The 27,945-nt window shown below is 45.3% G+C and overlaps 1 protein-coding gene across 1 annotated transcript; it reads right to left on the reverse strand.

Annotated features, from left to right (window-relative positions):
* Positions 1-1,980: 1,980 nt before the first annotated feature.
* LOC124017355 (RNA-binding protein 38-like) lies at positions 1,981-27,257 on the reverse strand. Its single transcript, XM_046332607.1, has 4 exons — positions 26,733-27,257; positions 19,135-19,258; positions 16,446-16,500; positions 1,981-3,567 (listed from the first exon to the last, which is right to left on the reverse strand). The coding sequence occupies exons 1-4, from the start codon at positions 26,901-26,903 to the stop codon at positions 3,183-3,185; spliced, it is 735 nt and encodes a 244-aa protein (XP_046188563.1). The 5' UTR covers positions 26,904-27,257; the 3' UTR covers positions 1,981-3,182.
* Between the last annotated feature and the right edge of the window lie 688 nt (positions 27,258-27,945).

Raw genomic sequence — 27,945 nt, forward strand, 5'->3', positions numbered from 1 at the left:
GGTTTGCAAAAAACAAACGTGACTGTGTGTAATAACAAATTAATTTTATTATACATATTTCTGTTGTGGTTGTATGGCTTCATTGTACAAGTAAATAAGGTGGTACCGCACATAGAGATTCCTGGAGCAGCTCTGTACCCTAAACTGCAGCTGGCTCAGAGACGATGGCACAACACTGACTCTCACAATGGCTTACAATGGGGGCCAGGGGATGACGTGCCTAACCAAAACACACATGACTCATACACTGACACACACTGACACACAGACAAATACTGTATCACCCACACATATATACAGTGGGGCAAAAAACTATTTAGTCAGCCACCAATTGTGCAAGTTCTCCCACTTAAAAAGATGAGAGAGGCCTGTAATTTTCATCATAGGTACACTTCAAATATGACAGACAAAATGAGAAACAAAATCCAGAAAATCACATTGTAGGATTTCTAATTAATTTATTTGCAAATTATGGTGGAAAATAAGTATTTGGTCACCTACAAACAAGCAAGATTTCTTGCTGATCTTTTCAAGTGGTAGAACTTGCACACTTGGTGGCTGACTAAATACTTTTTTGCCCCACTGTATGCCATTTAGCTGATGCTTTTATCCAAAGCGACTTAGTCACGCGTGTATACATTTGACGTATACAGTCGTGGCCAAAAGTTTTGAGAATGACACAAATATAAATTTTCACAAAGTCTGCTGCCTCAGTTTGTATGATGGCAGTTTGCATATATTCCAGAATGTTATGAAGAGTGATCAGGTGAATTGCAATTCATTGCAAAATCCCTCCATGCAAATGGATTGAATCCCCCCAAAAAACATTTCCACTGCAACAAAAAGACCAGCTGACATCATGTTAGTGATTCTCTCGTTAACACAGATTTGAGTGTTGATGATGACAAGCCTGGAGATCACTCTGTCATGCTGATTGAGTTCGAATAACAGGCTGGAAGCTTCAAAATGAGGGTGGTGCTTGGAATCATTGTTCTTCCTCTGTCAACCATGGTTACCTGCAAGTAAACATGTGCCATCATCATTGCTTTGCACAAAAAGGGCTTCACAGGCAAGGATATTGCTGCCAGTAAGATTGCACCTAAATCAACCATTTATCGGATCATCAAGAGCTTCAAGGAGAGCGGTTCAATTGTTGTGAAGAATGCTTCAGGGCGCTCAAGAAAGTCCAGCAAACGCCAGGGCCGTCTCCTAAAGTTGATTCAGCTGCGGGATCGGGGCACCACCAGTACAGAGCTTGCTCAGGAATGGCAGCAGGTAGGTGTGAGTGCATCTGCACGCCCAGTGAGGCAAAAACTTTTGGAAGATGGCCCGGTGTCAAGAAGGGCAGCAAAGAAGCCACTTCTCTCCAGGAAAAACATCAGGGACAGACTGATATTATGCAAAAGGTAGAGGGATTGGACTGCTGAGGACTGGGGTAAAGTCATTTTCTCTGATGAATCCCCTTTCTGATTGTTCGGGGCATCTGGAAAAATACTTGTCCGGAGAAGACAAGGTCAGTATGTGTCATAACAACAGTAAAGCATCCTGAGACCATTCATGTGTGGGGTTGCTTCACAGCCAAGGGAGTGGGCTCACTCACAATTTTGCCTAAGAACACAGCCATGAATAAAGAATGGTACTAACACATCCTCTGAGAGCAACTTCTCTCAACCATTCAGGAACAGGAACAAGTCAGTTAAGAACAAATTGATATTTTCAATGACGGCCTAGGAACAGTGGGTTAACTGCCTGTTCAGGGGCAGAACGACAGATTTGTACCTTGTCAGCTCGGGATATGAACTTGCAACCTTTCGGTTACTAGTCCAACGCTCTATCCACTAGGCTACCCTGCCACCCCGGCTGCCATCAGTCAGGATGTGGCCCAGAAGTTAATTGACAGCATGCCAGGGCAGATTGCAGAGATCTTGAAAAAGAAGGGTCAACCCTGCATATATTGACTCTCTGCATAAACTTCATGTAATTGTCAATAAAAACCCTTGACACTTATGAAATGCTTGTAATTATACTTCAGACAACTGAGGCAGCAGACTTTGTGAAAATGAATATTTGTGTCATTCTACAAACTTTTGGCCACGACTGTACACATACATGAGTCTAGCCCATAGCATCAGTCAGGATCTAGCAGACATCAACTCACCTGATGGACAACACTTGTATCATTAAAACATTACATTATTATTCCACAACCAGATCATACATCCTCCATTAGCCTGTAGTTTCTGCCTCTGCTCACTTTAAACAATACTGAGATAGTCAGTTACCCCAGCTGCTGCAGGTTTCTGAGGATAAACATGAATATGGAAATACCTTCTTTACAAAAATCTGCCTTGACATGATTATGTTAGAGTAACATTGATATAAAAAGCATGTTACAATGTTGCCTACCTTATAAATATTCATCCCATACTCCATCAGAATAATAATTGCATATTTAGTGAAAGTGTGATTCTCAATCTGCAATGACTTACTTGCACTCATGGAGGACATGGAAACAGAGAGAAGCTATAAGGCCACGTAGAGAAAGGTATTCCTGGAAAAATGTCCAGAAGAGGATGCTGCCTTTCTCTCACCTCGCTAGTGAAACGTTCAGTACAACTTCGAGAAGAGAGGCGGAGCATCTAGTTAAATATAATGGCTACCCAACCCATCCTCGCCCAACCTTCAAGCCCCATCCACTACATTGAAGGGCTAGCCTTGGCTTGGTGTACGAGGTGGGTGTTCTGTATGGGTAAGGAGGAGTGCAAGGATCTAGGTTGATCCAGAATCATTAATTCCCCTCTTTCAGTTCTCATGTTCCATTGACTCCATCATGTTTGGCATTGGACACAGGGATAGCTCTTACTTCCATCATTAGCTAAAAACATTCGTATAAACATTGGTGACAACAGCAATAGTAGCATAGTAACAACTAAGACAACAATGGATTATAACCCTAATAGAAAAACAGGAAGACGTCCCAGTGTGTTTTGTTTTGACAAAGCCCTTTGGATTCAGAACCCACTCGCTCATCGGCTGTCGGGAGTCTCTTACTGATGATGTCGCAGGTCATAGCGCAATAATCCTCCTGTTCCAAGTCTCCATTCACGTTGTCATCAGTGCCCCTCTTTGATCATCCTCACCCCACATCACCACACCTCCCTCTCCGCCATCACAGCATGTGGTCAGGCTGGTGGAGGGGGTATTGGAGGTAGGCAGCGGGGGGGACAGAGAGGCCAGCAAAGGGGTTGAGGGGGGTGGACGGGCGGGGTAATGGGGGCGGAAATGGTGGGACCTTGTGTGGCGGGGGAGTAGCGGTAGCTGAGGTAGCTTGCGGAGGGCGAGGGGGAGGGGGTGTAGGGGTAGCTGAGGTAGCTGGCGGAGAGCGAGGGGGAGGGAGTGTAGGGGTAGTGGTCCAGGCCAGTAGAGGTGGTGGAGGTGTAGGGGACATAGGCTGAGCTGTAGTCTAGATATGGAGAAGTGAGGGAGGCCTGAGAGGGGCTGAGGTGGGACTGGAGCACCAGACTGGGCTGGAGGAAGGCCTGGGGGTACATAAACTGCTGGGCCAATCTGAAGAGACAGATGGACAGAAAGATAGCAATACATTTGTGTTTAGTATACAGTCATACATTAGCGTGCCTAATGGCACAGAGTTATACGCACATGCCTAACGGCACAGAGGGCTCAGCCATCGTGGAGAAAAAGGCACATACACAAAATAGACATTTATTTACAGTATCTGTGGATTATATACCACACCACTGTAATTCCAAGGACATACAGCACTATTGTATACCCACATTTCACATGGACTTAAGGCCACAAATAAGGACAGACCAACCTACCGTGTAGGAGAGTTATGCACACATCCACAATATCACTCACCACCCTTTCAAAATGCTCAACTTGACCCCCTGAGAGGACAGAAACCACCCCATCATAATTATCACACCCACTGTGAGTCCTTGGTGTACGATTAATTATCATAGCCATGAGAGAATGTCAAAAACCTACGCCCGCCCACACAGTATCCCACTGCTGGCTTCCCTCTAAAGCTAAGCAGGGTTGGGCCTGGTTGGTCCCTGGATGGGAGACCAGATGCTGCTGGAAAAATTTAAGCAGGAAGCACAGGGACTATGGTGGTCTACATGTTGGCATTACAGACTCAGGGAGAGGTTGAAAATGTCAGTTGGTCAGCGCATGCTCGGAGTACACAACCTGGTAATCCATCTGGCCCTGGGTCCTTGTGAATGTTGACCTGTTTAAAGGTCTTACAGAGAGCGTGATCACACAGTCGTCCGGAACAGCTGATGCTCTCATGCATGTTTCAGTGCTACTTGCCTCGAAGCGAGCATAGAAGTTATTTAGCTCGTCTGGTAGGCTCGTGTCACTGGGCAGCTCTCGGCTGTGCATCCCTTTGTAGTCTGTAATAGTTTGCAAGCCATGCCACATCCGACGAGTGTGGGAGCCAGGGTAGTACGATTCGATGTTAGTCCTGTATTGACACTTTGCCTATTCGATGGTTCATCGGAGTTTAGCATCTGCTTCATCTAACCACTTTTTTTACGGACCGAGTCACTGGTGCTTTCTGCTTAAATATTTGCTTGTTAGCGAGGAGGATAGAATTATGGTCAGATTTGTCAAATGGAGGGTGAGGGAGAGCTTTGTACGCATCTCTGTGTGTGGAGTAAAGGTGGTCTAGAATAATTTTCCCTCTGGTTGCACATTTAACATGCTGATAGAAATAAGGTAAAACGGATTTAAGTTTCCCTGCATTAAAGTCCCTGGCCACTAGGAGCACTGCCTCTGGATGCACGTTTTCCTTTTTGCTTATGGCGGTATACAGCTCAGAGTATGGTTTTAGTGCCAGCCTCGGTCTGTGGTGGTATGTAGACAGCTACAAAAAATACAGTTCCGGTTTGGAGCGAGTGGTCGCATCGGCACTTCGCTCCCGCAGGTAGGTAGTATAACTTTTTTTTCATTACATTTCATTATATTTCATTATAGCACAACGGTTTGATTTGTCTAATCTTAGCAATTTCTTCTCAGCTAGCTACATAGCCGTCTTTGTATCAAAGATAATTGCGTAATTATCGTATTTCGCCGTCCTAACGTAGTCTTCACTAGCCAGCTAGCTAACGTCCACTGATTAGCTGCACTGGAGAAACTATTACACTCAACTGAACGACTTGATTAGTGTAGTGTTAGCTAGCTACATAGCTGTCTTTGCTGTCTTCGTATCTTCGTTCCAAGATAATTGTGTTGTTTAGGTTTAGAGTGTGTAGTCTTAGAGTGATTATCTTAATTTACCGAGGTTAGCTAGCCAGCTATTTGTCGTCCTTAACGTAGGAGACTCTGCTAGCTAGCCAACAGCTAGCCAACGCTAGCCAACGTTTACTGAATAGAACTCAACAACCCGGTCGCATTCACAGGTAGTATCACATTTTCATTTCATTTCATTACAGTACAACGGTTTGATTTGTTTGATCGTAGCTAGCTACATAGCTAGCTACATAGCCGTCTTTGTATCAAAGATAATTGTGTAGTCTAGAGCGATTTTCTAGGTTAGCTAGCCAGCTATTGTCGTTCTTTTAACGCAACGTAACGTAAACAACACTACTAGCTAGCCAGCTAGCCCCCGAATAGCAGCACTGCAGAAACTATTACACTCAACGGAACGACTTGATTAGTGTAGTGTCAACAACGCACCCACTGCCAGCTAGCCTACTTCAGCAGTACTGTATCATTTTAATCATTTTAGTCAATAAGATTCTTGCTACGTAGCTTAACTTTCTGAACATTCGAGACGTGTAGTCCACTTGTCATTCCAATCTCCTTTGCATTAGCGTAGCCTCTTCTGCAGCCTGTCAACTATGTGTCTGTTTATCCCTGTTCTCTCCTCTCTGCACAGACCATACAAACTCTCCACACCGCGTGGCCGCGGCCACCCTAATCTGGTGGTCCCAGCGCGCACGACCCACGTGGAGTTCCAGGTCTCCGGTAGCCTCTGGAACTGCCGATCTGCGGTCAACAAGGCAGAGTTCATCTCAGCCTATGCCTCCCTCCAGTCCCTCAACTTCTTGGCACTAACGGAAACATGGATCACCACAGACAACACTGCTACTCCTACTGCTCCCTCTTCGTCCGCCCACGTGTTCTCGCACACCCCGAGAGCTTCTGGTCAGCGGGGTGGTGGCACCGGGATCCTCATCTCTCCCAAGTGGTCATTCTCTCTTTCTCCCCTTACCCATCTGTCTATCGCCTCCTTTGAATTCCATGCTGTCACAGTTACCAGCCCTTTCAAGCTTAACATCCTTATCATTTATCGCCCTCCAGGTTCCCTCGGAGAGTTCATCAATGAGCTTGATGCCTTGATAAGCTCCTTTCCTGAGGACGGCTCACCTCTCACAGTTCTGGGCGACTTTAACCTCCCCACGTCTACCTTTGACTCATTCCTCTCTGCCTCCTTCTTTCCACTCCTCTCCTCTTTTGACCTCACCCTCTCACCTTCCCCCCTACTCACAAGGCAGGCAATACGCTCGACCTCATCTTTACTAGATGCTGTTCTTCCACTAACCTCATTGCAACTCCCCTCCAAGTCTCCGACCACTACCTTGTATCCTTTTCCCTCTCGCTCTCATCCAACACCTCCCACACTGCCCCTACTCGGATGGTATCGCGCCGTCCCAACCTTCGCTCTCTCTCCCCCACTACTCTCTCCTCTTCCATCCTATCATCTCTTCCCTCCGCTCAAACCTTCTCCAACCTATCTCCTGATTCTGCCTCCTCAACCCTCCTCTCTGCATCCTTTGACTCTCTATGTCCCCTATCCTCCAGGCCGGCTCGGTCCTCCCCTCCCGCTCCGTGGCTCGATGACTCATTGCGAGCTCACAGAACAGGGCTCCGGGCAGCCGAGCGGAAATGGAGGAAAACTCGCCTCCCTGCGGACCTGGCATCCTTTCACTCCCTCCTCTCTACATTTTCCTCCTCTGTCTCTGCTGCTAAAGCCACTTTCTACCACGCTAAATTCCAAGCATCTGCCTCTAACCCTAGGAAGCTCTTTGCCACCTTCTCCTCCCTCCTGAATCCTCCCCCCTCCTCCCCTCTCTGCAGACGACTTCGTCAACGATTTTGAAAAGAAGGTCGACGACATCCGATCCTCGTTTGCTAAGTCAAACGACACCGCTGGTTCTGCTCACACTGCCCTACCCTGTGCTCTGACCGCTTTCTCCCCTCTCTCTCCAGATGAAATCTCGCGTCTTGTGACGGCCGGCCGCCCAACAACCTGCCCGCTTGACCCTATCCCCTCCCCTCTTCTCCAGACCATTTCCGGAGACCTTCTCCCTTACCTCACCTCGCTCATCAACTCATCCCTGACCGCTGGCTACGTCCCTTCCGTCTTCAAGAGAGCGAGAGTTGCACCCCTTCTGAAAAAACCTACACTCGATCCCTCCGATGTCAACAATTACAGACCAGTATCCCTTCTTTCTTTTCTCTCCAAAACTCTTGAACGTGCCGTCCTTGGCCAGCTCTCCCGCTATCTCTCTCTGAATGACCTTCTTGATCCAAATCAGTCAGGTCTCAAGACTAGTCATTCAACTGAGACTGCTCTCCTCTGTATCACGGAGGCGCTCCGCACTGCTAAAGCTAACTCTCTCTCCTCTGCTCTCATCCTTCTAGATCTATCGGCTGCCTTCGATACTGTGAACCATCAGATCCTCCTCTCCACCCTCTCCGAGTTGGGCATCTCCGGCGCGGCCCACGCTTAGATTGCGTCCTACCTGACAGGTCGCTCCTACCAGGTGGCGTGGCGAGAATCTGTCTCCTCACCACGCGCTCTCACCACTGGTGTCCCCCAGGGCTCTGTTCTAGGCCCTCTCCTATTCTCGCTATACACCAAGTCACTTGGCTCTGTCATAACCTCACATGGTCTCTCCTATCATTGCTATGCAGACGACACACAACTAATCTTCTCCTTTCCCCCTTCTGATGACCAGGTGGCGAATCGCATCTCTGCATGTCTGGCAGACATATCAGTGTGGATGACGGATCACCACCTCAAGCTGAACCTCGGCAAGACGGAGCTGCTCTTCCTCCCGGGGAAGGACTGCCCGTTCCATGATCTCGCCATCACGGTTGACAACTCCATTGTGTCCTCCTCCCAGAGCGCTAAGAACCTTGGTGTGATCCTGGACAACACCCTGTCGTTCTCAACCAACATCAAGGCGGTGGCCCGTTCCTGTAGGTTCATGCTCTACAACATCCGCAGAGTACGACCCTGCCTCACACAGGAAGCGGCGCAGGTCCTAATCCAGGCACTTGTCATCTCCCGTCTGGATTACTGCAACTCGCTGTTGGCTGGGCTCCCTGCCTGTGCCATTAAACCCCTTCAACTCATCCAGAACGCCGCAGCCCGTCTGGTGTTCAACCTTCCCAAGTTCTCTCACGTCACCCCGCTCCTCCGTTCTCTCCACTGCCTTCCAGTTGAAGCTCGCATCCGCTACAAGACCATGGTGCTTGCCTACGGAGCTGTGAGGGGAACGGCACCTCAGTACCTCCAGGCTCTGATCAGGCCCTACACCCAAATCAAATCAAATTTTATTTGTCACATACACATGGTTAGCAGATGTTAATGCGAGTGTAGCGAAATGCTTGTGCTTCTAGTTCCGACAATGCAGTGATAACCAACAAGTAATCTAACTAACAATTCCAAAACTACTGTCTTATACACAGTGTAAGGGGATAAGGAACATGTACATAAGGATATATGAATGAGTGATGGTACAGAGCAGCATACAGTAGATGGTATCGAGTACAGTATATACATATGAGATGAGTGTGTAGACAAAGTAAACAAAGTGGCATAGTTAAAGTGGCTAGTGATACATGTGTTACATAAGGATGCAGTCGATGATGTAGAGTACAGTATATACATATGCATATGAGATGAATAATGTAGGGTAAGTAACATTATATAAGGTAGCATTGTTTAAAGTGGCTAGTGATATATTTACATCATTTCCATCAATTCCCATTATTAAAATGGCTGGAGTTGGGTCAGTGTCAATGACAGTGTGTTGGCAGCAGCCACTCAATGTTAGTGGTGGCTGTTTAACAGCTGGCCTTGAGATAGAAGCTGTTTTTCAGTCTCTCGGTCCCAGCTTTGATGCACCTGTACTGACCTCGCCTTCTGGATGATAGCGGGGTGAACAGGCAGTGGTTCGGGTGGTTGATGTCCTTGATGATCTTTATGGCCTTCCTGTAACAACGGGTGGTGTAGGTGTCCTGGAGGGCAGGTAGTTTGCCCCCGGTGATGCGTTGTGCAGTCCTCACTACCCTCTGGAGAGCCTTACGGTTGAGGGCGGAGCAGTTGCCGTACCAGGCGGTGATACAGCCCGCCAGGATGCTCTCGATTGTGCATCTGTAGAAGTTTGTGAGTGCTTTTGGTGACAAGCCAAATTTCTTCAGCCTCCTGAGGTTGAATAGGCGCTGCTGCGCCTTCTTCACGACGCTGTCAGTGTGAGTGGACCAATTCAGTTTGTCTGTGATGTGTATGCCGAGGAACTTAAAACTAGCTACCCTCTCCACTACTGTTCCATCGATGTGGATAGGGGTGTTCCCTCTGCTGTTTCCTGAAGTCCACAATCATCTCCTTAGTTTTGTTGACGTTGAGTGTGAGGTTATTTTCCTGACACCACACTCCGAGGGCCCTCACCTCCTCCCTGTAGGCCGTCTCGTCGTTGTTGGTAATCAAGCCTACCACTGTTGTGTCGTCCGCAAACTTGATGATTGAGTTGGAGGCGTGCGTGGCCACGCAGTCGTGGGTGAACAGGGAGTACAGGAGAGGGCTCAGAACGCACCCTTGTGGGGCCCCGTGTTGAGGATCAGCGGGGAGGAGATGTTGTTGCCTACCCTCACCACCTGGGGGCGGCCCGTCAGGAAGTCCAGTACCCAGTTGCACAGGGCAGGGTCGAGACCCAGGGTCTCGAGCTTGATGACGAGCTTGGAGGGTACTATGGTGTTGAATGCCGAGCTGTAGTCGATGAACAGCATTCTCACATAGGTATTCCTCTTGTCCAGGTGGGTTAGGGCAGTGTGCAGTGTGGTTGAGATTGCATCGTCTGTGGACCTATTTGGGCGGTAAGCAAATTGGAGTGGGTCTAGGGTGTCAGGTAGGGTGGAGGTGATATGGTCCTTGACTAGTCTCTCAAAGCACTTCATGATGACGGAAGTGAGTGCTACGGGGCGGTAGTCGTTTAGCTCAGTTACCTTAGCTTTCTTGGGAACAGGAACAATGGTGGCCCTCTTGAAGCATGTGGGAACAGCAGACTGGTATAGGGATTGATTGAATATGTCCGTAAACACACCGGCCAGCTGGTCTGCGCATGCTCTGAGGGCGCGGCTGGGTATGCCGTCTGGGCCTGCAGCCTTGCGAGGGTTAACACGTTTAAATGTCTTACTCACCTCGGCTGCAGTGAAGGAGAGACCGCATGTTTCCGTTGCAGGCCGTGTCAGTGGCACTGTATTGTCCTCAAAGCGGGCAAAAAAGTTATTTAGTCTGCCTGGGAGCAAGACATCCTGGTCCGTGACTGGGCTGGATTTCATCTTGTAGTCCGTGATTGACTGTAGACCCTGCCACATGCCTCTTGTGTCTGAGCCATTGAATTGAGATTCCACTTTGTCTCTGTACTGACGCTTAGCTTGTTTGATAGCCTTACGGAGGGAATAGCTGCACTGTTTGTATTCAGTCATGTTGCCAGACACCTTGCCCTGATTAAAAGCAGTGGTTCGCACTTTCAGTTTCACGCGAATGCTGCCATCAATCCACGGTTTCTGGTTAGGGAATGCACTGCGTTCATCCACCTCTGGCCTGCTCTCCTCCCTACCACTGAGGAAGTACAGCTCCCGCTCAGCCCAGTCAAAACTGTTCGCTGCTCTGGCCCCCCAATGGTGGAACAAACTCCCTCACGACGCCAGGACAGCGGAGTCAATCACCACCTTCCGGAGACACCTGAAACCCCACCTCTTTAAGGAATACCTAGGATAGGATAAGTATTCCCTCTCACCCCCCCCCTTTAAGATTTAGATGCACTATTGTAAAGTGACTGTTCCACTGGATGTCATAAGGTGAATGCACCAATTTGTAAGTCGCTCTGGATAAGAGCGTCTGCTAAATGACTTAAATGTAAAATGTAAATGTAAAACTCTCTAGGAAGATAGTGTAGTCTACAGCTTATCACGAGATACTGAGCAAAACACCAAGACTTCCTTAGATATCGTGCACCAGCTGTTATTTACATTTAAAATGTCCCGTTGGTAGGATATACCTGCTTTCAGTTCGTCCCATTTATTTTCCAGCGATTCAACGTTAGCTAACAGGATGGAAGGCAAAGGTAGATTAGCCACTCGTCACCTGACAAGGCACCCTGATTTCCATTTCCTTCTCCAGCAAATGACGGGGATCTGGGCCTGGTCGGGTGTCTGTAGTATCTCCCTCCCGTCTGACTCAATGAAGAAAAACTCTTAGTCTAATCTGGAGGTGAGTAATCACAGTTCTGATGTCCAGAAGCTCTTTTTGGTCATAAGAGACGGTAGCAGTAACATTATGTACAAAACAAGTTATGAACAACAACAAAAAACTAAATAGCATGGTTGGTTAAGAGCCAATAAGAGGGCAGCCATCCCCTCCGGCACCATCATGTATTCTCAGTTAACTTACCTGGTAAAATATTTTTCCTAATAATAGTCAACATCATAGTACACACTACAGCATCAGTATGATTCTGAGCCATTGTAATTAAAGGGTACATACAACACTGTTGTCTACCCACAATTCACCATGCCTTAGGCTGCCTACTTATAAACGTAACTTGCTTCAGTTCCACTGACAGCTGCAAAAATAGATCAGAGCTATTGAGCAAGAAATGACAGAACAATAGAAGTGGCCTATATCCAACATCTGAAATAATAACGGTCTCTGGACCAGCTTGGCCTGTCCAAAACCATGACCTTATTCTTTCTTTACCCAATAATAACCTAATGGCTGAGACTATCTCCAGATCAGCAGTTAGGAGCACTAACGAGGGCTCAGAGCTGCTTACCCCAAAACACAGAGGGAGAAACAGAGTTTAATGGGTTTCACGCACACACTACTGACAAAAGGACCAAAGAACAACTGCCTCACACACTGGAATTACAAGTCTCGTCCGTCCGTGTTGTGCTGCTGGCCTGCTCTGCCCTGTGCATTAGGCTGATGGATCCAATGTGACAGGGGCAATCTATGAGAGGGAGCTAGGCCTCCCCTTGCCTCCTAGCTCCCCTTGACTCATGTCCTCAGTGGCAGATACACACACAAAGTGGCATACACAAATGTACAGTTAAAACACACACCTACAGTAGACAATCCACAAATATACACACATACACATACAGTAAACATATTCATAACTCCACATACAGATGCAGGAGAGAGGGAGGGCAGCAAGACAGGATTGATTGGTGCAGCAGGCAGCGTGGGTGTACAGTATTCACTAACAGACCCATGAGAGCAGAAGAAGCTCTCCACTCCCTCTCTCCTACTGTCCATTTCAATTAGCCACGGCTGTAGTGAGTGGGAGAGATAGCAAGAAGAGGTGAAGGATCACCCATCAGGCCTTAGGATGCTGCAGCTTTTAATAGTTTTGGTGACATAAAAGGTAATGCGCCCGATATATATATATATATATATAGAGCGAGAGAGAGAGAGCACGAGAGAGGCCGGCAGCAATGAATGACTGACACAGCGTTGGACACTCATCTTTCGAGCAGTGCTAGCTCTGGCATAGTATTAGCCAACTAAAATGCCCCTGTATACTGTATGTAAAGAGTTCCATCAAGCACACATAATATGTGAATCAGGATCCTTGTAAAATAATACCACACAATGGGAGATGTGTGCATGATCAGATGTTTGTAAATGTCAATGCCTTTCAGAGGGATTGTGATAATTCGATTTTTAGAATTGGCTATTTTAGTGGTGAGCTTAGACTAATTTGGTCCTTGGAAAGCAGAAAAAAAACACCTTAGGGAAAACAGTTTGTTTTTTCCCAAATACCCAACAGAGGGGATGGAAGAGGGTTAGAGGATATAAAGGGTCAATTACAGGCAGAGAGAGAGAGAGGAGAGAAGAGGGAGAGAAAGAGCAAGAAAGAGAAAGTAAGGGAGGAAAAGGTAAGGGAATGAGGAGACTGCAAAGAGAGAGAAAGAGTGTGGGAGGATGATAGGATGTTTACCAGCGAAGCTCAGTTTGAGTCACTCTAACACTGCCAAATCAGCAAAGGACAACTCTACTTTCAATGCACGCACACACACCCTCACCAGCCCTCACATCCTGTCCTGTCTCTTCCCCCAAACAGGTGTGTGCAGTGACTGATCCCCCCCCCCCTCCCCAGCCCTTAACACACCACACCTGCCCGGCTTCCTACTTAAAAAAAAAAACAGAATTTTAATAAAGTGCTACATCTCACTTCTCTGTCAGCACCCTGCCAGCTAGCTGGAACAGAGTTTGTCTCAGGGGCCCTAGAGACAGAGGGCCCTAGAGACAGAGAGAGGGCCCTAGAGAAAGAGAGAGGGCAGCCACGGACATTGGACCACATCCTGAACTCCCACTTGACACGCTCACACGCACACACACACACACACACACACACACACACACACACACACACACACACACACACACACACACACACACACACACACACACACACACACACACACACACACACACACACACACACACACACACACACCTATAGGGTTAGGGTAGTATTAGTACTTCTTCACTTAAATACCTGACAAACAGGCCAGGAAACCCCAGGCCAGGAAACCCCAGGTCAGGAAAGCCCCTGGAGAAGCTGAGCCGGGCTTAATGAGGAGGAGGAACTCCTCACAGGAGGAGTATGACAGTATTAGTTGAGATAATGGTGCTTTTACTTACTGCCAGAATTATGAGTTTGGGTGTGTTTTCTGGGTGTGTGTTTTGACAGGGTAGTCAAGGCTTCATGAATATAGATCTATACCTTTTTTAAACATTTTAGTCATTTAGCAGATGCTCTTTTCCAGAGTGACACAGTAGTGAGTGCATACATTTTTGTACTGTTCCCCTGTGGGATTTGAACCCACAGCCCTGGCAGTGCAAGTGCCCTGCTTAACCAACTGAGTGACAAGTTGAACACTCTATACCTAGTGACTTCCAAAGAAGATGAAGAAAGATCAAGTCATTTTCATTGTGGTGGCAGACAGACAGTGATATTATCATGATCAAACCCAGTAGAGGAGATGGAGAACTTGTGCTTTAATTGGCAGTTCTCCTTCAGAGAACCAATGGACATCATTCATTCATAGACTCATCTGGGTCAGCCTCAATTCCCTTATCACTCAATATATCATTCAATAATTGAGGCCTGGCGGCTGCAATATTAATAGCCCTGTTAGGCATGCCTATCACAATCTCGGATACTGCTCTAGTCTACAGAACACACAGCCCAACCAGACCGGCCTCACAGAATAGGAAAATTATAATTTAGCCTAATAAAGTATAGCACTCATCAGGAGACATGGACAGCTCTGGTCATCTCACTTCTGACCAATCAGATGTCAGAAATGTTTTGTTTCTGGGTTAAACAGAGTGAGTTAGCAGGCTTCAGTTGCGAAGTAGATCACTGCAATAACTTTGGTACTGAATATACAGAACCAGACTGACACTGGTCAGCATGAGAGTCAGTTGCATGAAACAGGGTTTCAACAGAGAGTATGTGTCAACAGTGATCTTCCTCACAAACACAAACAAACACAGAGAGGGAGAGAGAGAGATATGAAGGAAAGATACAGGGGGGGGGTGAAGGAAAGATACTGAGGGGGAGGGAAAGAGAGAAATGAAGGAAAGATACAGAGGGAGGAGAGAAAGAGAGAGAGAGAGAGAGAGAAAGAAAGAAAGAAAGAAAGAAAGAAAGAGAGAGAGAGAGAGAGAGAGAGAGAGAGAGAGAGAGAGAGAGAGAGAGAGAGAGAAAAAGAAAGAAAGTAAGAAAGAAAGAAAGAGAAAGACAGAAAGAAAGAGAGAAAGAAAGAGAAAGAAAGAAAGAAAGAGAAAGACAGAAAGAAAGAGAAAGACAGAAAGAAAGAGAGAAAGAAAGAGAAAGAAAGAGAGAAAGAAAGAGAAAGAGAGAAAGAAAGAGAAAGAAAGAGAAAAAGAAAGAGAAAAGATAGAGGGGGGAGAGAAAGAAAGAGAGATATATGAAGGAAAGATACAGAGGGGGGGAGGGAGAGAAAGAGAGCCATAAGCAGGCTAAGAATATCCCCATGTCCAAATGTAGCCATGTTAGGAAACAGCAGCAGGCCAGCCAGTTAAGTGAAGCAGGCAGGAATCTGGGTATTCTCACTAACATCATGTAACTGACGGTAGCACAGCTGGCTGAGGGAAGGGTCATTCTCAGACTGCATGAGCCGGTCAGTTACAACAAAGGGATGAACACACAACTAGACAGACAAAGATTAGCCTCGGAAGCCCAGGCATTTCACGTTAGACACAGATAGACAGAAGGAGGGACAGACAGGTGACCAGAAGGAGAAATAGACAACAGAAAATATTGTGTATGGCATTCGTAACAGATGAGATGGAAGGAAGAGATGAAGAGAACAGATAAGGGAAAGTAATGACAGACCAGTGAGACACTGAGTGTGTTCAAGTGGTAAGCTTAAAGCAGACTGTAGACAAAAGTCGGTGAGTGAAGTCGGGGGAGGTGCATCTGCGACAGCCGAAAGTGGCACAGTGTAGTGGTTTTCAAACAGCAAGGCTCAGATCAACATGGCAGGTAGCCTAGCTGTTAGAGCATTGGGCCAATAGCCGAAAGGTTGCTTGTTTTCCAACAGCAAGGTTTAGTGTAGGATGACAGGTAGCCTAGACGTTAAGAGCTTTGGGCCAGTAAGCAAAAGGTCAATTGTTTCAAGTCCTGAATCGAGGTGAAAAAAATCTGTCGATAGGACAAATATAATAGTCACCCACCAAATGATTATAACACAGCTAGCTGCTATTGTATACAAATGTTTTTCTGTAGAAATAAACTTCTCTCTACCCCCATATCACACACTCACAAACATTTGTATGTCCTGAAACTTTAGAATCGTGACAAAGTTGGTTCCTGTTTCAGTTAGGTCTTTGGCCACGTTTGAGTGGGTCAAACAAAAACACCCTAATGATTGGTTGACAAATAGTGCCTCCCACAATGCAGGTGATGGCTGCATGGTGCAGTTGGTGAGAAGCAACTGCATCAAAAACTGTATGACATTTGATCACAAGTCAGACCATTTTTATAATCATAATGCAACACACTTTAAAAGGTGGTGACCAACGATGGTCACCGACTTGACCAAATGTATCCGCTCGAACGTGTCCATTGGTTGCTCCTTACCCATACTGCCTCTGGATCAGGGCGGGGTGGACCTGCTGCACTCTGATGGAGAAACCTGAGAGAGAACAGATAAAAACATGGCAGGGTCAGAGACCATCAGATACTGAAGAGAGAGAAGACAACTAGGGACATCTGAGCTAAAGACAGGACAGACAGACAGAGCCTGCATAGTGGACAGACTGTTCCTGGAGGAAGAGTTCCTACCACTCTTACTTTTCATCTCTCTGTCCCTCCCTCCCCTTTTAAACAAGTGAAACAAGTGAATCTACAGTGAATCTACAGGGACACATGAGAAACAACACACATGACACATTCTCTCTATATAGACACATCTTCTAGGTTTTAATCAAATCAACTTTATGCACTGAACTTGTCTGATGCTTTAAGGGCACTGTTAAATAAAATAATTAAGACACACAAATTGCTAGAGGGAGTATGACCGCAATTGATTTGATTGTGCTCAGACTTGCTGCGCCGTGTTAAAAAAATGACAGTGCACCCGTTGTTTCTGACTGAAAAGTCATGTTACCAAAATCCCTCATTTTCTTAGGATAAACATTCCCTATTCCCTCTCTTTACATACACATGTATGCATCGCATGCACGTGACCAATAGGGCCTGACTTATTGCATATCCTAATCACATCAATAAATTGGTTATAACAAACTCAATGCATGTGACAGCAAAATAGATGCAGAGGATGTTACAAATAAACTCGAAACGGGGGCATTTTTACTGGTTGCTTAGGAGGTAAAGGGGAAGTCGGATGTGTGGAATAAATTTGACTAGTTGTTGAAAATACTGGCGATCAAGAAAAATAAGTTAAGGAACAAGCTCTGCGTTCATATTATGATAAATTATAAGTAATACCAGAGACGATGTTCTAACGGAAAAAAGTGTAAAGCCTTTTATGAAGGTGAAAAATTGCAGAATTTGTGAAAATGTTTATCTGACATGTGGTTGCCTGAGGCTTGGCGCTCACAGAATCAGTAGGCTATTAAACAAACACTCAAACAGTAGCAGGATCTGTCTTATTTCTGTAGATATGGATGATTTATAAAGCCAGGTACATTTAACAGTTAGGCTGTTGATTATAGACCTAATTAAGATGGGGTTTCCTCTCTCTCACTTTCGTTAGACAATTAAGGCCAGGGCTGTTCTCATCTAACGTCGCTGCAGCCTCTGCCACATTGTTCTCAACACCAATATGCTGCTTAACTTTGCTCTTATGCACATAGCAACATGGTCTAGGAAAAGGCACCAATTCACTCACACACACACACGGTCTCCTGAGTTCACCATGAGTAAGAGGAGACTCCTCTCTCTCCTTCCTTCTATCCCTGCCTCCCTCTCAATCCCCTCCTTTTTTCTCACTAACACTTAATGTTCCTGTAATTCTTCACACCCGTTGGTCATTCTCTCATGTTGTGTTTACCATGACTCCCTGGGTGAGGGGAGTCACACAGAACAAGGAAGAGACAGATCTGTTTATTTCTCCCTCTCCCTTCCCCTCTCTCATAAACAGCCTCTCCCTATTTTCTCTCTCCCTCTTTCCACATCTCACTCTCTCACAGACACACACACAGACACACAACAAAATACCAAGCTGACATACAGTACACTGAGTGTACAAAACATTATGAACACCTTCCTAATTTTGAGTTGTAGCCCCTTTTGCCCTCAGAACAGCCTCAATGTCATGGACTCCACAGTGTGTTGAAAGTGTTCCACAGGGATGCTGGCCCACGTTGACTTCAATGCTTCCCACAGTTGTGTCAAGTTGGCTGGATGTCCTTTGGGTGGTGGACCATTCTTCATACACACAGGGAACTTTTTAGTATGCAGAATCCAGCTGCATTGCAGTTCTCGGTACACTCAAACCGGTGCGCCTGGCACCTACTACCATATCCTGTTCAAAAGCACTTCATGTTGTCGTTTTGTCTTGCCTATTCACCCTCTGAATGGCACACAGACAATCCATGTCTCAATTATCTCAAGGCTTAAAAATCCTTCTTTAACCTGTCTCCTCCCCTTCTTCTACACTGATTTTAAGTGGATTTAACAAGTGACATCAACAAGGGATCATAGCTTTCACCTGGATTCAACTGGTCCGTCTATGTCATGGAAAGAGCAGGAGTTCCTAATGTTTTGTACACTCATCATAGCACATCAACTGCATGCTTGGCGTGTAACAAAGCAACAACAACCAGACATCGAGATACAGTATACTACAGTTGTCGCTACTGTCCCTATTCTCTTTACAGTAGTGCATTACTTTTGAGCCCTACATTTTCCCATAGACTCCACAGAGTGACAGGTGGTTTGGTGTACGTGTGTAGTCTGAAGGGGTGCAGATGTAGGTTGGTGGTTCACACTGTACAGTCACACTGTGCCTGACCACAGCTGGGTCTGCCATCAAATGTGTAGTGTGTGTGTACCGTATAATGTAGAGGAATGTAGCTATAATAGTCGTCAGCTGAGAGTGTGTATGCGCGTGCCATCTGCTCACATGTTTGCGTAGTGTGTGTCTGTGTATGTGTGGGGTTGGTCTCTGTGTGTGTGTCTGTCTGTGTATGCGTGGGGTTGGTCACTGTGTGTGTGTTTGTGTATGCGTGGAGTTGGTCTCTGTGTGTGTGTCTGTCTGTGTATGCGTGGGGTTGGTCTCTGTTTGTGTGCACGCATGACTCACCTGTCTGTGGGCTGCGGGGCTTGGCTCCCAGGTAGGCCAGGTTGACGTTAGCCTTCCTCCCGTCGACGATGGGGTTGGGGTCTTTACATGCCCGTTCTGTCGACCCCCTGTCCATCATAGTCACCTGACAGGAGGAAGGAACACACAGGTTTACAATTCAAGAAGTGACCAATATCAATTTTATAAAATACTTATCCCGTAACTTGTATCTCACCAATAAATTCCTGTATTCCCTATTATGTTTGAGCACTAGTCCTGGATCCATATAGATAGAAAGTTCCTGTGTGCTTTTAACAATGTGTGACATTATGACCTAGCATACTGACCTATCACAGAAAATGGTGGGTGTCTGGGTGTGCAGGGAGGGGTTCTTTCAATTATATTATTATTTTACTAACAGCGGGATGCTAAATAAGAGCCATCACCAACATGGTACATCAAAACACACACATTCAGTGTCTTTCTCACACACACACACCTGTGACCGCATCTATTACAATATATATTACATTATTAGTAATAATAATAATAATAATACAATTAATGTGTATAGAGCTTTTCATTACAGAGTTCTCAAAGATCTACTGAGAAAAACATTATGTATGTACAATAAAGACAACATACATTTAGATTCAAGACAGGTAAAATAGCAAGTGGGTTAGGTGCTAAATATACTGAACAAAAATGTAAACACATGTAAAGTGTTGGCCCCATGTTTCATGAGCTGAAATAAAAGATTGCAGAAATGTTCCATATGCACAAAAAGCCAATTTCTCTTTAATTTAGTAGAAAAATGGGTTTACATCCCTGTTAGTGAGCATTTTTCCTTTGCCAGGATAATCCATCCACCTAACAGGTGTGGCATGGCATATCAAGAAGCTGATTAAACAGCATGATCATTACACAGGTGCACCTTGTGCTTGAGACAATAAAAAGCCACTCTAAAATGTGAAATTTTGTCATAAAACACGTCACAGATATCTCAAGTTGAGGGAGCGTGCAATTGGCTTGCTGACTGTAGGAATGTCCACCAGAGCAATCAAATGTTAATTTCAGCACCCCTGCCCAGTAATGTGAAATCCATAGATTAGGGCCTTTATTTCAAATTGACTAATTTCCTTATTTAAAATGTATGTAACTCAATTAAATCTTTGAAATTGTTGCATTTATATTTTTGTTCAGTATACATTTTAGATTGGGACTAGGACTATGAAAAATACATTCTGCAGAAGTGAATTTTAAGGCCCGTTTTAAAAGGTTCTGACTGATGGAGAGGCTCTCAGATGGTCAGGGAGAGCATTCCATAGGGGCAAGGGAGCAGGGAGCAGAAGGCTTGGAATGCCATAGTTCTGAGACATGTCTTGAGGACTTGAAGCAGTAGAGTGGTTGGAGCAGAGATTGCAAAGTGGCTCGCTGAATGAGATGAGGTCACTGATGTGTAGTTAGGCCAGGATCTTGGTGATGTGGTCTGACCTCTTGGTCCTGGTCAGGACCCTGGCAGCACTTTTCTTGATTAGTTGGAAGCTATCTAGTGATTTGGCTGGGAGGCCCCCAAACTGCGCATGGCCAATTATTAAGGCGTGGATGAGTTTCTCTGCATCTAGCTGGGAAAGTGATGGTATGACCTGGGAAAAGTTTTTAAGATGGCAAAATTATGTTTTGCATATTTGCTTTATGTGGGCATCGAAGGACAGAGAAATATTAAACTTGACTCCTAGGTTGGAGATGACATCGGACAAGCGGATGGCCTGGCTGTTGATTGTAGGGCAGATGTTTCCAGCACTGATGACCTGCTTGGGTGTCAAAATAAGCATAGCCTCTGTCTTGCTACTCTTCAACTGGACGAAGTTCTCTTTCATCCATTCCCTGATGTCCTCTAGGCAGCTGCTGAGTTTTGCTAGGGCAGGGATGGTGTCCGGTTGGTTGTTAATGTAAACCTGGGTATCGTCGGCGTAGCAGTGGAAGTTGATATTATAATCTCTTCGGATTAGGTTGAGAGAGAGCATGTAAATTAAAAACAGGATAGGCCCCAGCACTGACCTCTGTGGAACACCGGATATGACTGCAGACTCCTCCGATCTGGCCTCTCCAATAGGGATGTAAAACTTCCTATTGGAGAGGTAGGAGGAGAAGCAGTTTAGAGCTGTTCCAGAGACAGCAGTGTGTTCTCTGAAACGCTGCAGGAGGATGAAGTGTTCTACGGTGTCAAAAGCAGCACTGAGATCTAAGAGGAGGAGGATGCTGGGAGATCCTGAATCAGCAGTCATTTGAAACTTTATCCAGAGATGTTTCTGTGCTGTGCAAGGGCCGGAAGCCAGACTGGAAAAACTTGTATAACTGATGACAGATGTGATTGAAGCTTTAGCAGTGTTATGGCTTGGGGGTAGAAGCTGTTCAGGGTCCTGTTGGTTCCAGACTTGGTACACCGGTACCGCATGCTGTGTGGTAGCAGAGACAACAGTCTATGACTTTTGTGGCTGGATCTTTGACAATTTTTAGGGCCTTCCTCTGACACCACCTGGTATAGAGGTCCTGGATGGCAGGAAGCTTGGCCCCAGTGATGTACTGGGCCGTACGCACTACCCTTTGTAGTGCATTGCGGTCAGCTGCCAAGCAGTTGCCATAACAAGCGGTGGTGCAGCCAGTCAAGATGCTCTCATGGTGCAGCTGTAGAATTTTGAGGATCTGAGGGCCCATGCCGAATCTTTTCAGCCTTCCGATGGAGAAGAGCCTTTGTCGTGCCCTCTTCATGACTGTGTTGGTGTGTGGACCATGATAATTCCTTAGTGATGTGGACGCCGAGGAACTTGAAGCTCTGGAATACAAAACTTGGGGGGCTGATGGTTCTCACCCCGTTCCATAGACTTACACCATAATTATGAGTTTCTGACAACTTCCAGAGGCCATCCTCCAACCTATTGGAGCTCTAGCAGCATGAACTTACATGTTGTGCACACAATCAAAGGATCAGAGAATGAATCTAGTAGTGAAAGCATAAGCTACAGTTATCTAGCACTGCAGTGCATAAAATGTGGTGAGTAGTTGACTCAGAGATAGACAATAGTTGAACAGTTTTGAACAAACTCATTTCTTTAAAAATGAAGGAGAAGCAAGAGAGACAGCTAGCTATATTTTGTTTAAAAAAAAGGTCAGTTTCACTTAGCTAGCAAATGCAGCTATCTAGTTTAGCCTACTCAAATACCCTCAAACAGAGAGGTATGCTATGGTAGCTAGCTGGCTATCCAACACTGGAACTCTTCCATGTCAAGGTAAGCTTTTGGTTTTATACATTTATTGCCACCGGGGCCCGCCGGTGTAACTGCTAAACTGCTTGCTGACTGTACTGCATGATTGTAGTGTGGTTACTAATTTGCTAGTTCAAGTAGCTATGTTGACTTTGACATTAGCTAATATGGCAACAATGATGTAGGCTGTGTGTAGCGGTTAGCAGTTATGCTGTGAAGGTTTGTCTTGGAAAGTTTTTTTCTCCTGGTCACAGACAGCTGATGTGTTGTGCACTGAAGTACACAAGCAAATAAAAGTGAGAGGAGAGCGCAGAGATGTGAGAAGGAATTATACAACCAGGGAAATTATCATGCTGTTTGTATGTGGCTACTATGAAAGTGAACTGTGTTTGTGTGTGACCAGGGGCGTATTTACTCCACCGTTTCTGTTGAAAAACATTTCTTAAACAGAGCAAACATAGATCAACTAGATGAAGGCAGAGTGTGCAAGTCAGTATTGAAAGAGTCACTGTCTGTCACCTCGATTACTAAAATGTTTCTCTGGACCTGTGCATCTACACTGTAAACTTGAATTATTAGGCTAAGTTGTAGCAACCTCATGATGGGTATAGGGAAAATGTGAATATCATGTAGTAGGCTAAATCTATCGATGTTACATTGAGCTGAGTGAATGAAAATCATCAATGCGCTGTAATGGAAGTAAGGCCATGCTCATTAAAAACATTATCGTTCTCCCTCATCTTAAAAATCACCGACCGCCACTGTGGCAGAGTAGAAGGCTGATTGTGCTCCTTTTAAGGCAGCAGAGTAGCTTGCCTGGTGGTCTTTATAGGCCAGTAGTTGGACAGTGAAACCATCTTTCCTCCAATGTCTCAAGCTTACAGCTAGGAGTCTTCATTCTGCGCAGTTCATCAGTGAACCAAGGAGTGTTGGAATGTTACTTCGCATGTGTTTTCAGAGGCAAGGACGTTCAGGGTATTACTCAGAGTGCTGTTATACAGATTGACAATATCATCGAGGGCCAGCTCACTGCAGTCAGACTCAAAGGTGAAAGAGGGATGGGTTAAGTTTCCTCAGGTTGCAGAATGTAATGGGAGTGGAGAGGTCAGAGACAGTGTCACAGCCTTGATTTCAGAGATGCCTAGCTCGATGACATCCAAGTCAGAGGCAGGGACATCGCCAGTGATAATGAGGTCCAATGTGTATCCATGGTTGTGGATGGGAACATTTACATATTGCACAAGGTTTAGATAAGGGATGGGCAACTTTGATGGGGGTGGAGGCCACAAAAAATCTGAACTCAAGAGGGGCTGCAGTTGCTCACGGGTCTGCGTACCCACATCTTTTGAAGTTAATGTCGTGCAATTCTACTCATTTTGCCATAGGGTGGGGAGAAATGTTTGCAGTTTTGAATATGATATCCAAGTGAGACAAACAATATAAATTGGGGGCCCTTGTACGGTAATTTGACCATGATAACACGCTTAGATAACTGGCCGCTAAACTAACTTAGCAATCTACAAAATTTTAGCTGGCATGGGCTAATTGACTGACAATCAGTGACTGACATAAGAGGAAAACTGCTGATGCACAACCAAAGTTTTTGTTTTGGGGGAGGGTTGGGATTGATCCGAGGGCCTTCAAAAGGGGGGGGGGTGGGCGGCCAGTTGCCCATCCATGGTTTAGACAGTCCGGCAAGTTAAGGAAGTCAGCAGCCGTCGAGCACATAGAACACTTGGGTGAGTCAACAGTCTCCCAAAATATTACAATGTTGGAGAGAGTGGGGTATAAAGATAATATTGCTTCAGAAAACTCAGAGCTAGAAAGAGGTTGTTATCATGTGGGGGGGGGGTGATAGGATTTGGTTATTTACATTTAAGAGCAAAGTACTCAAGACTGAAACAGATAATAAAGCAGTCTGTATAAAACAGCAAGGCCTCCACCGTGGCTGTGTGCCCTTTCAATGTATTTGCATTCAGGCAGAGCTGATTCATTAAGATGGTAAGTTTACCTCGCTGTGCCATGTTTCAATGAGGCAGATCTTGTCAAAGTCATTATCAGAGAAAATTATACAGAAGAGGAGACTTTGTTAATAAGGGTTGCAGAGTGTAAAACATGTTTAGTCATTGGTGGAAAGTGTCATTACATTTTGGTTGGTCTACTGCGCTCTGTATTGACTGTATATGTCTTGGAGTGGGTGACGTCATTTACCTGAGGGTCAGCCTGCAGAACTGGCAAGTGAGTGTACACAATAGATTCATTTTCTGATCAGTTTCATACTGCCTTGTCGTCCCGTCCTCATGTTTTCCAGAAGATCCCTCCCGTATTTGCATAAGGCTGTTCTTGAGCTCCTTGCACAAGGTTGTTTTAATCTGTTCAAAATGTCTGAGGAAATTGTGTGTAGTGGAGGAAAGTTGCTGCCATTTCTTCATATTTGGTCCAGCCTTCGGTCCAGGAGAGATGAGAGGAAGATCTAGGCTCGTGTTCGAATCCAAACACTTAGCTAATTGATTGGAGAAGTAGGCTACTATCTTTTCTAGTTGAACGTTTTTGTTGGTTAAGATAACTAGGTTTTTGTATTCAGTACTTGATTAGCTTTTAAAAAAAGTTGATAATTATAATGCACATAAAAAAAACACTTAACAAATAACTATAGATACATTCACAGGAGTAAACTTTCATGGCTGCCACTGATTGCCATGGCAACAATTACAGGAAGAGTATTCGCAAACTGCTAATAAATGAGGTGAGGTGAACTGAAAAATGATATTAGTAACAAAGTCAAGTCGCCAAATAGTATAAGGCATTGATATCACTGCATTATTATTTTGCTTTTATTTCACGGCACCAAACTATGGGGGTCTATGCTAACAGTGGCTGTAATGTGGATGGGTTGATTGAGGCTGTTGGGGGAATTAGACTGCTATGGGAAGTCAGGGGTGAAATGGGCAGACTGTACAGGTTGGGCCAGAGACAGAACCATGGCTAAACTCATCAACATGTGTATGAACAGGGAGGCAGGGAAAATATGCATTGCTTTAACTCCCCTCATTGCTCTCGTCTGTCTTCTTATCTGTCCCTCTCACTGACCCTCTCCCTCCCCCCTCTCATTACCACACACAGCTTGGCAGAGGGGGGTGTGTGTGTGTGTGTGTGTGTGTGTGTGGAAGTCAAAATAGAACTGCAGCCTTATCTCAGAGCACCAACTGACATGTCACACCTCTGTGACCAGGAGGGACTGCATTCTGCTGACACACAACCTCCCCCAGAGGGAGGGAGAGAGAGAAAGGGAGGAGGGAAAACAGAGGGAGATAGGAAGGAAAAGGGGAGAGGTCCTTCAGGCCCAGTAACTTATGCATTTGCTGAATTAGGTCTCTCCTCAGCCATTCTGTTTTGAACTGAGTAAATACACTACCGTGCCTATGAATGCAAAATATTTCAGGGCAAGCGTCACGTTGACCATCTCACATTCTTTCAGCTCTTATTCATTATGCACATATATTTGCTGTTGTTACTCAGTGTGTGTGTGTATAGATAGAGAGAGAATGGGTGTATGGAAGGGGAGGGGGTTGTTGTTCAGGACTCTGGAGATAATTGATGTTATGCTTTTAAAGGAATAATCTATTCATGCTAAAACACATGACTGCAAAACCACACACACTTGTTAGTTGAACAAAGTGTCAGTGTTACACCAAATGAAGACCCATGCTCTTTGCAGATTACATGAGCACAGAAATGTCAGCAGCACATGTACATGTCCATCCAGGACACAAAGGTTAGAAAATACAATGTAAAGGAAAATTAATGGTTACAGTAGAGTGTAGGATATGTGCAGTGGGCCCAGCCTACCTGGTAAAACAACTGCAACTGTTGCCTCACTTTCTTTATGGGCTCAATTCAAGGTGTTTGGGTAAGAATTACAGTGGCCTATTCAGTGTGGCTAATAGGTTGTGAAAGTATTCTGTGGTAGATAATGAAATGTGTGTAGGTCTTTTAATGCACTTCCATCATTGTTTACAATGCAATACGTTTGTTAATAGGCTTTTTGTAATATAAAAAGTGGCAACAAAATAAAGTGTTACGAAAGTAATACTTAATCTACATTTGCCTACAGTATATCACGGAGTTGACACAAACGGTTACAAAATAACTGACACATCGCCAGACAGTCTATCGCACGTCTCACGCATTTCAGTACCTTACCCTCACCCCTTCCTGTACAATACCAAAGAACATGGCATGAGCAGAAAACAACAGTCAGCCATTCAAGTGTTCTGTCCTGTCAAAAGAAAGGTTATGCCGAATTTGGAGGTATTGCACAGTGTCTTGTTAGCTGAAGTAGACTACACTTACAAATCCGTATCCTCGGGATTTCCCGGTTTGTCTGTCCGTTATCACAACGGCCTCGTCAATATCCCCGAACATCTCGAAGTATTTTCGAAGGGATGCGTCGTTTGTATGATAAGGTAAACCGCCGACAAATATCTTAGTGAAAGTAGTGTCTTTCTGAATAGTGGGAAGCATTGTCTCCAGACGTCTGTTAACAAATTGATGATAAAGCGTTGATCCCCTAGTGAGTTCGAATGGAAAACCGAAACGGTCTATGGGGGAAACACAATAGGTGGTATATCAAAGTTCTGAACAACTAAATGGCTGTTCGAGAGATGGAAGCTTTAAATGCGCATTGGTTTTTCTCAAGCGCCCAAAATCAGGCTAGATTCATCCAGTATGTATCGAAGCAAAATGACGTCCTTATTCCATGCGTTGAGTTATATCCCAGCAGCGCTATTGTTGTAACAGGCTGGATTTAAGTCTCTTCTTGACAGGTGTCTTGCCGACCCCTTCGGAATATCTCAGGTAGGGGGGTGGAGGGGGAAGTATTTTCTAGGCGAGTTTCAAACACGCCCACTCCCATTTTGACCAATACATAACCGGAGCGTCCTAGGTTTAGCGACACCAACTGCCAATGTTTGTTTTGAAGTGTCTGACCTATATCTGAGGCTGGCTTATTCATAGTTAATGAGTTGCTGACCAGAAAACATCACGTTCACTTTCCATTTTTAAGGGCCACAACAAGCGAAAAAGTCTTGTTTCGAGACAGCCCACATGAAAGGGTCAATAGGGCATAGGGGTGAGAGGAAATTGATGTGGTTAAAGACAAAAGTGCGCACCAGGGGTGACCAATCACAAGAAAAAATGAAGATGAAAGGATGTAATGTTGAGGTGACCGTGTATTCGTCTCACTCTCTTTGTGCAAAGGTCATGTGGAGACAAACTCATTAATCAACCCTTCTTACCTTCAGTGGGTCTACTAAGCAATGGGGCAAAGCAATGCAGAGGGGCTCACATTTAGTTGGTTCATCATGTTTTTAATTTCAGAGAGATATAATTTTGGTTTGCATTCTGACTCTCATATGCATGCTTCCAAACCGAAAACTGTATTCAGACCCCTTGACTTTATCCACATTTTGTTACATTACAGCCTAATTCTAAAATTGATTACCACCCCCCCCCCTCTCGTCAATCTACACACAATACCCCATAATGACAAAGCAAAATCAGGTCT

Source organism: Oncorhynchus gorbuscha, unplaced genomic scaffold (genome assembly GCF_021184085.1).
Source record: "Oncorhynchus gorbuscha isolate QuinsamMale2020 ecotype Even-year unplaced genomic scaffold, OgorEven_v1.0 Un_scaffold_1956, whole genome shotgun sequence".
Classification (NCBI taxonomy): domain Eukaryota; kingdom Metazoa; phylum Chordata; class Actinopteri; order Salmoniformes; family Salmonidae; genus Oncorhynchus; species Oncorhynchus gorbuscha.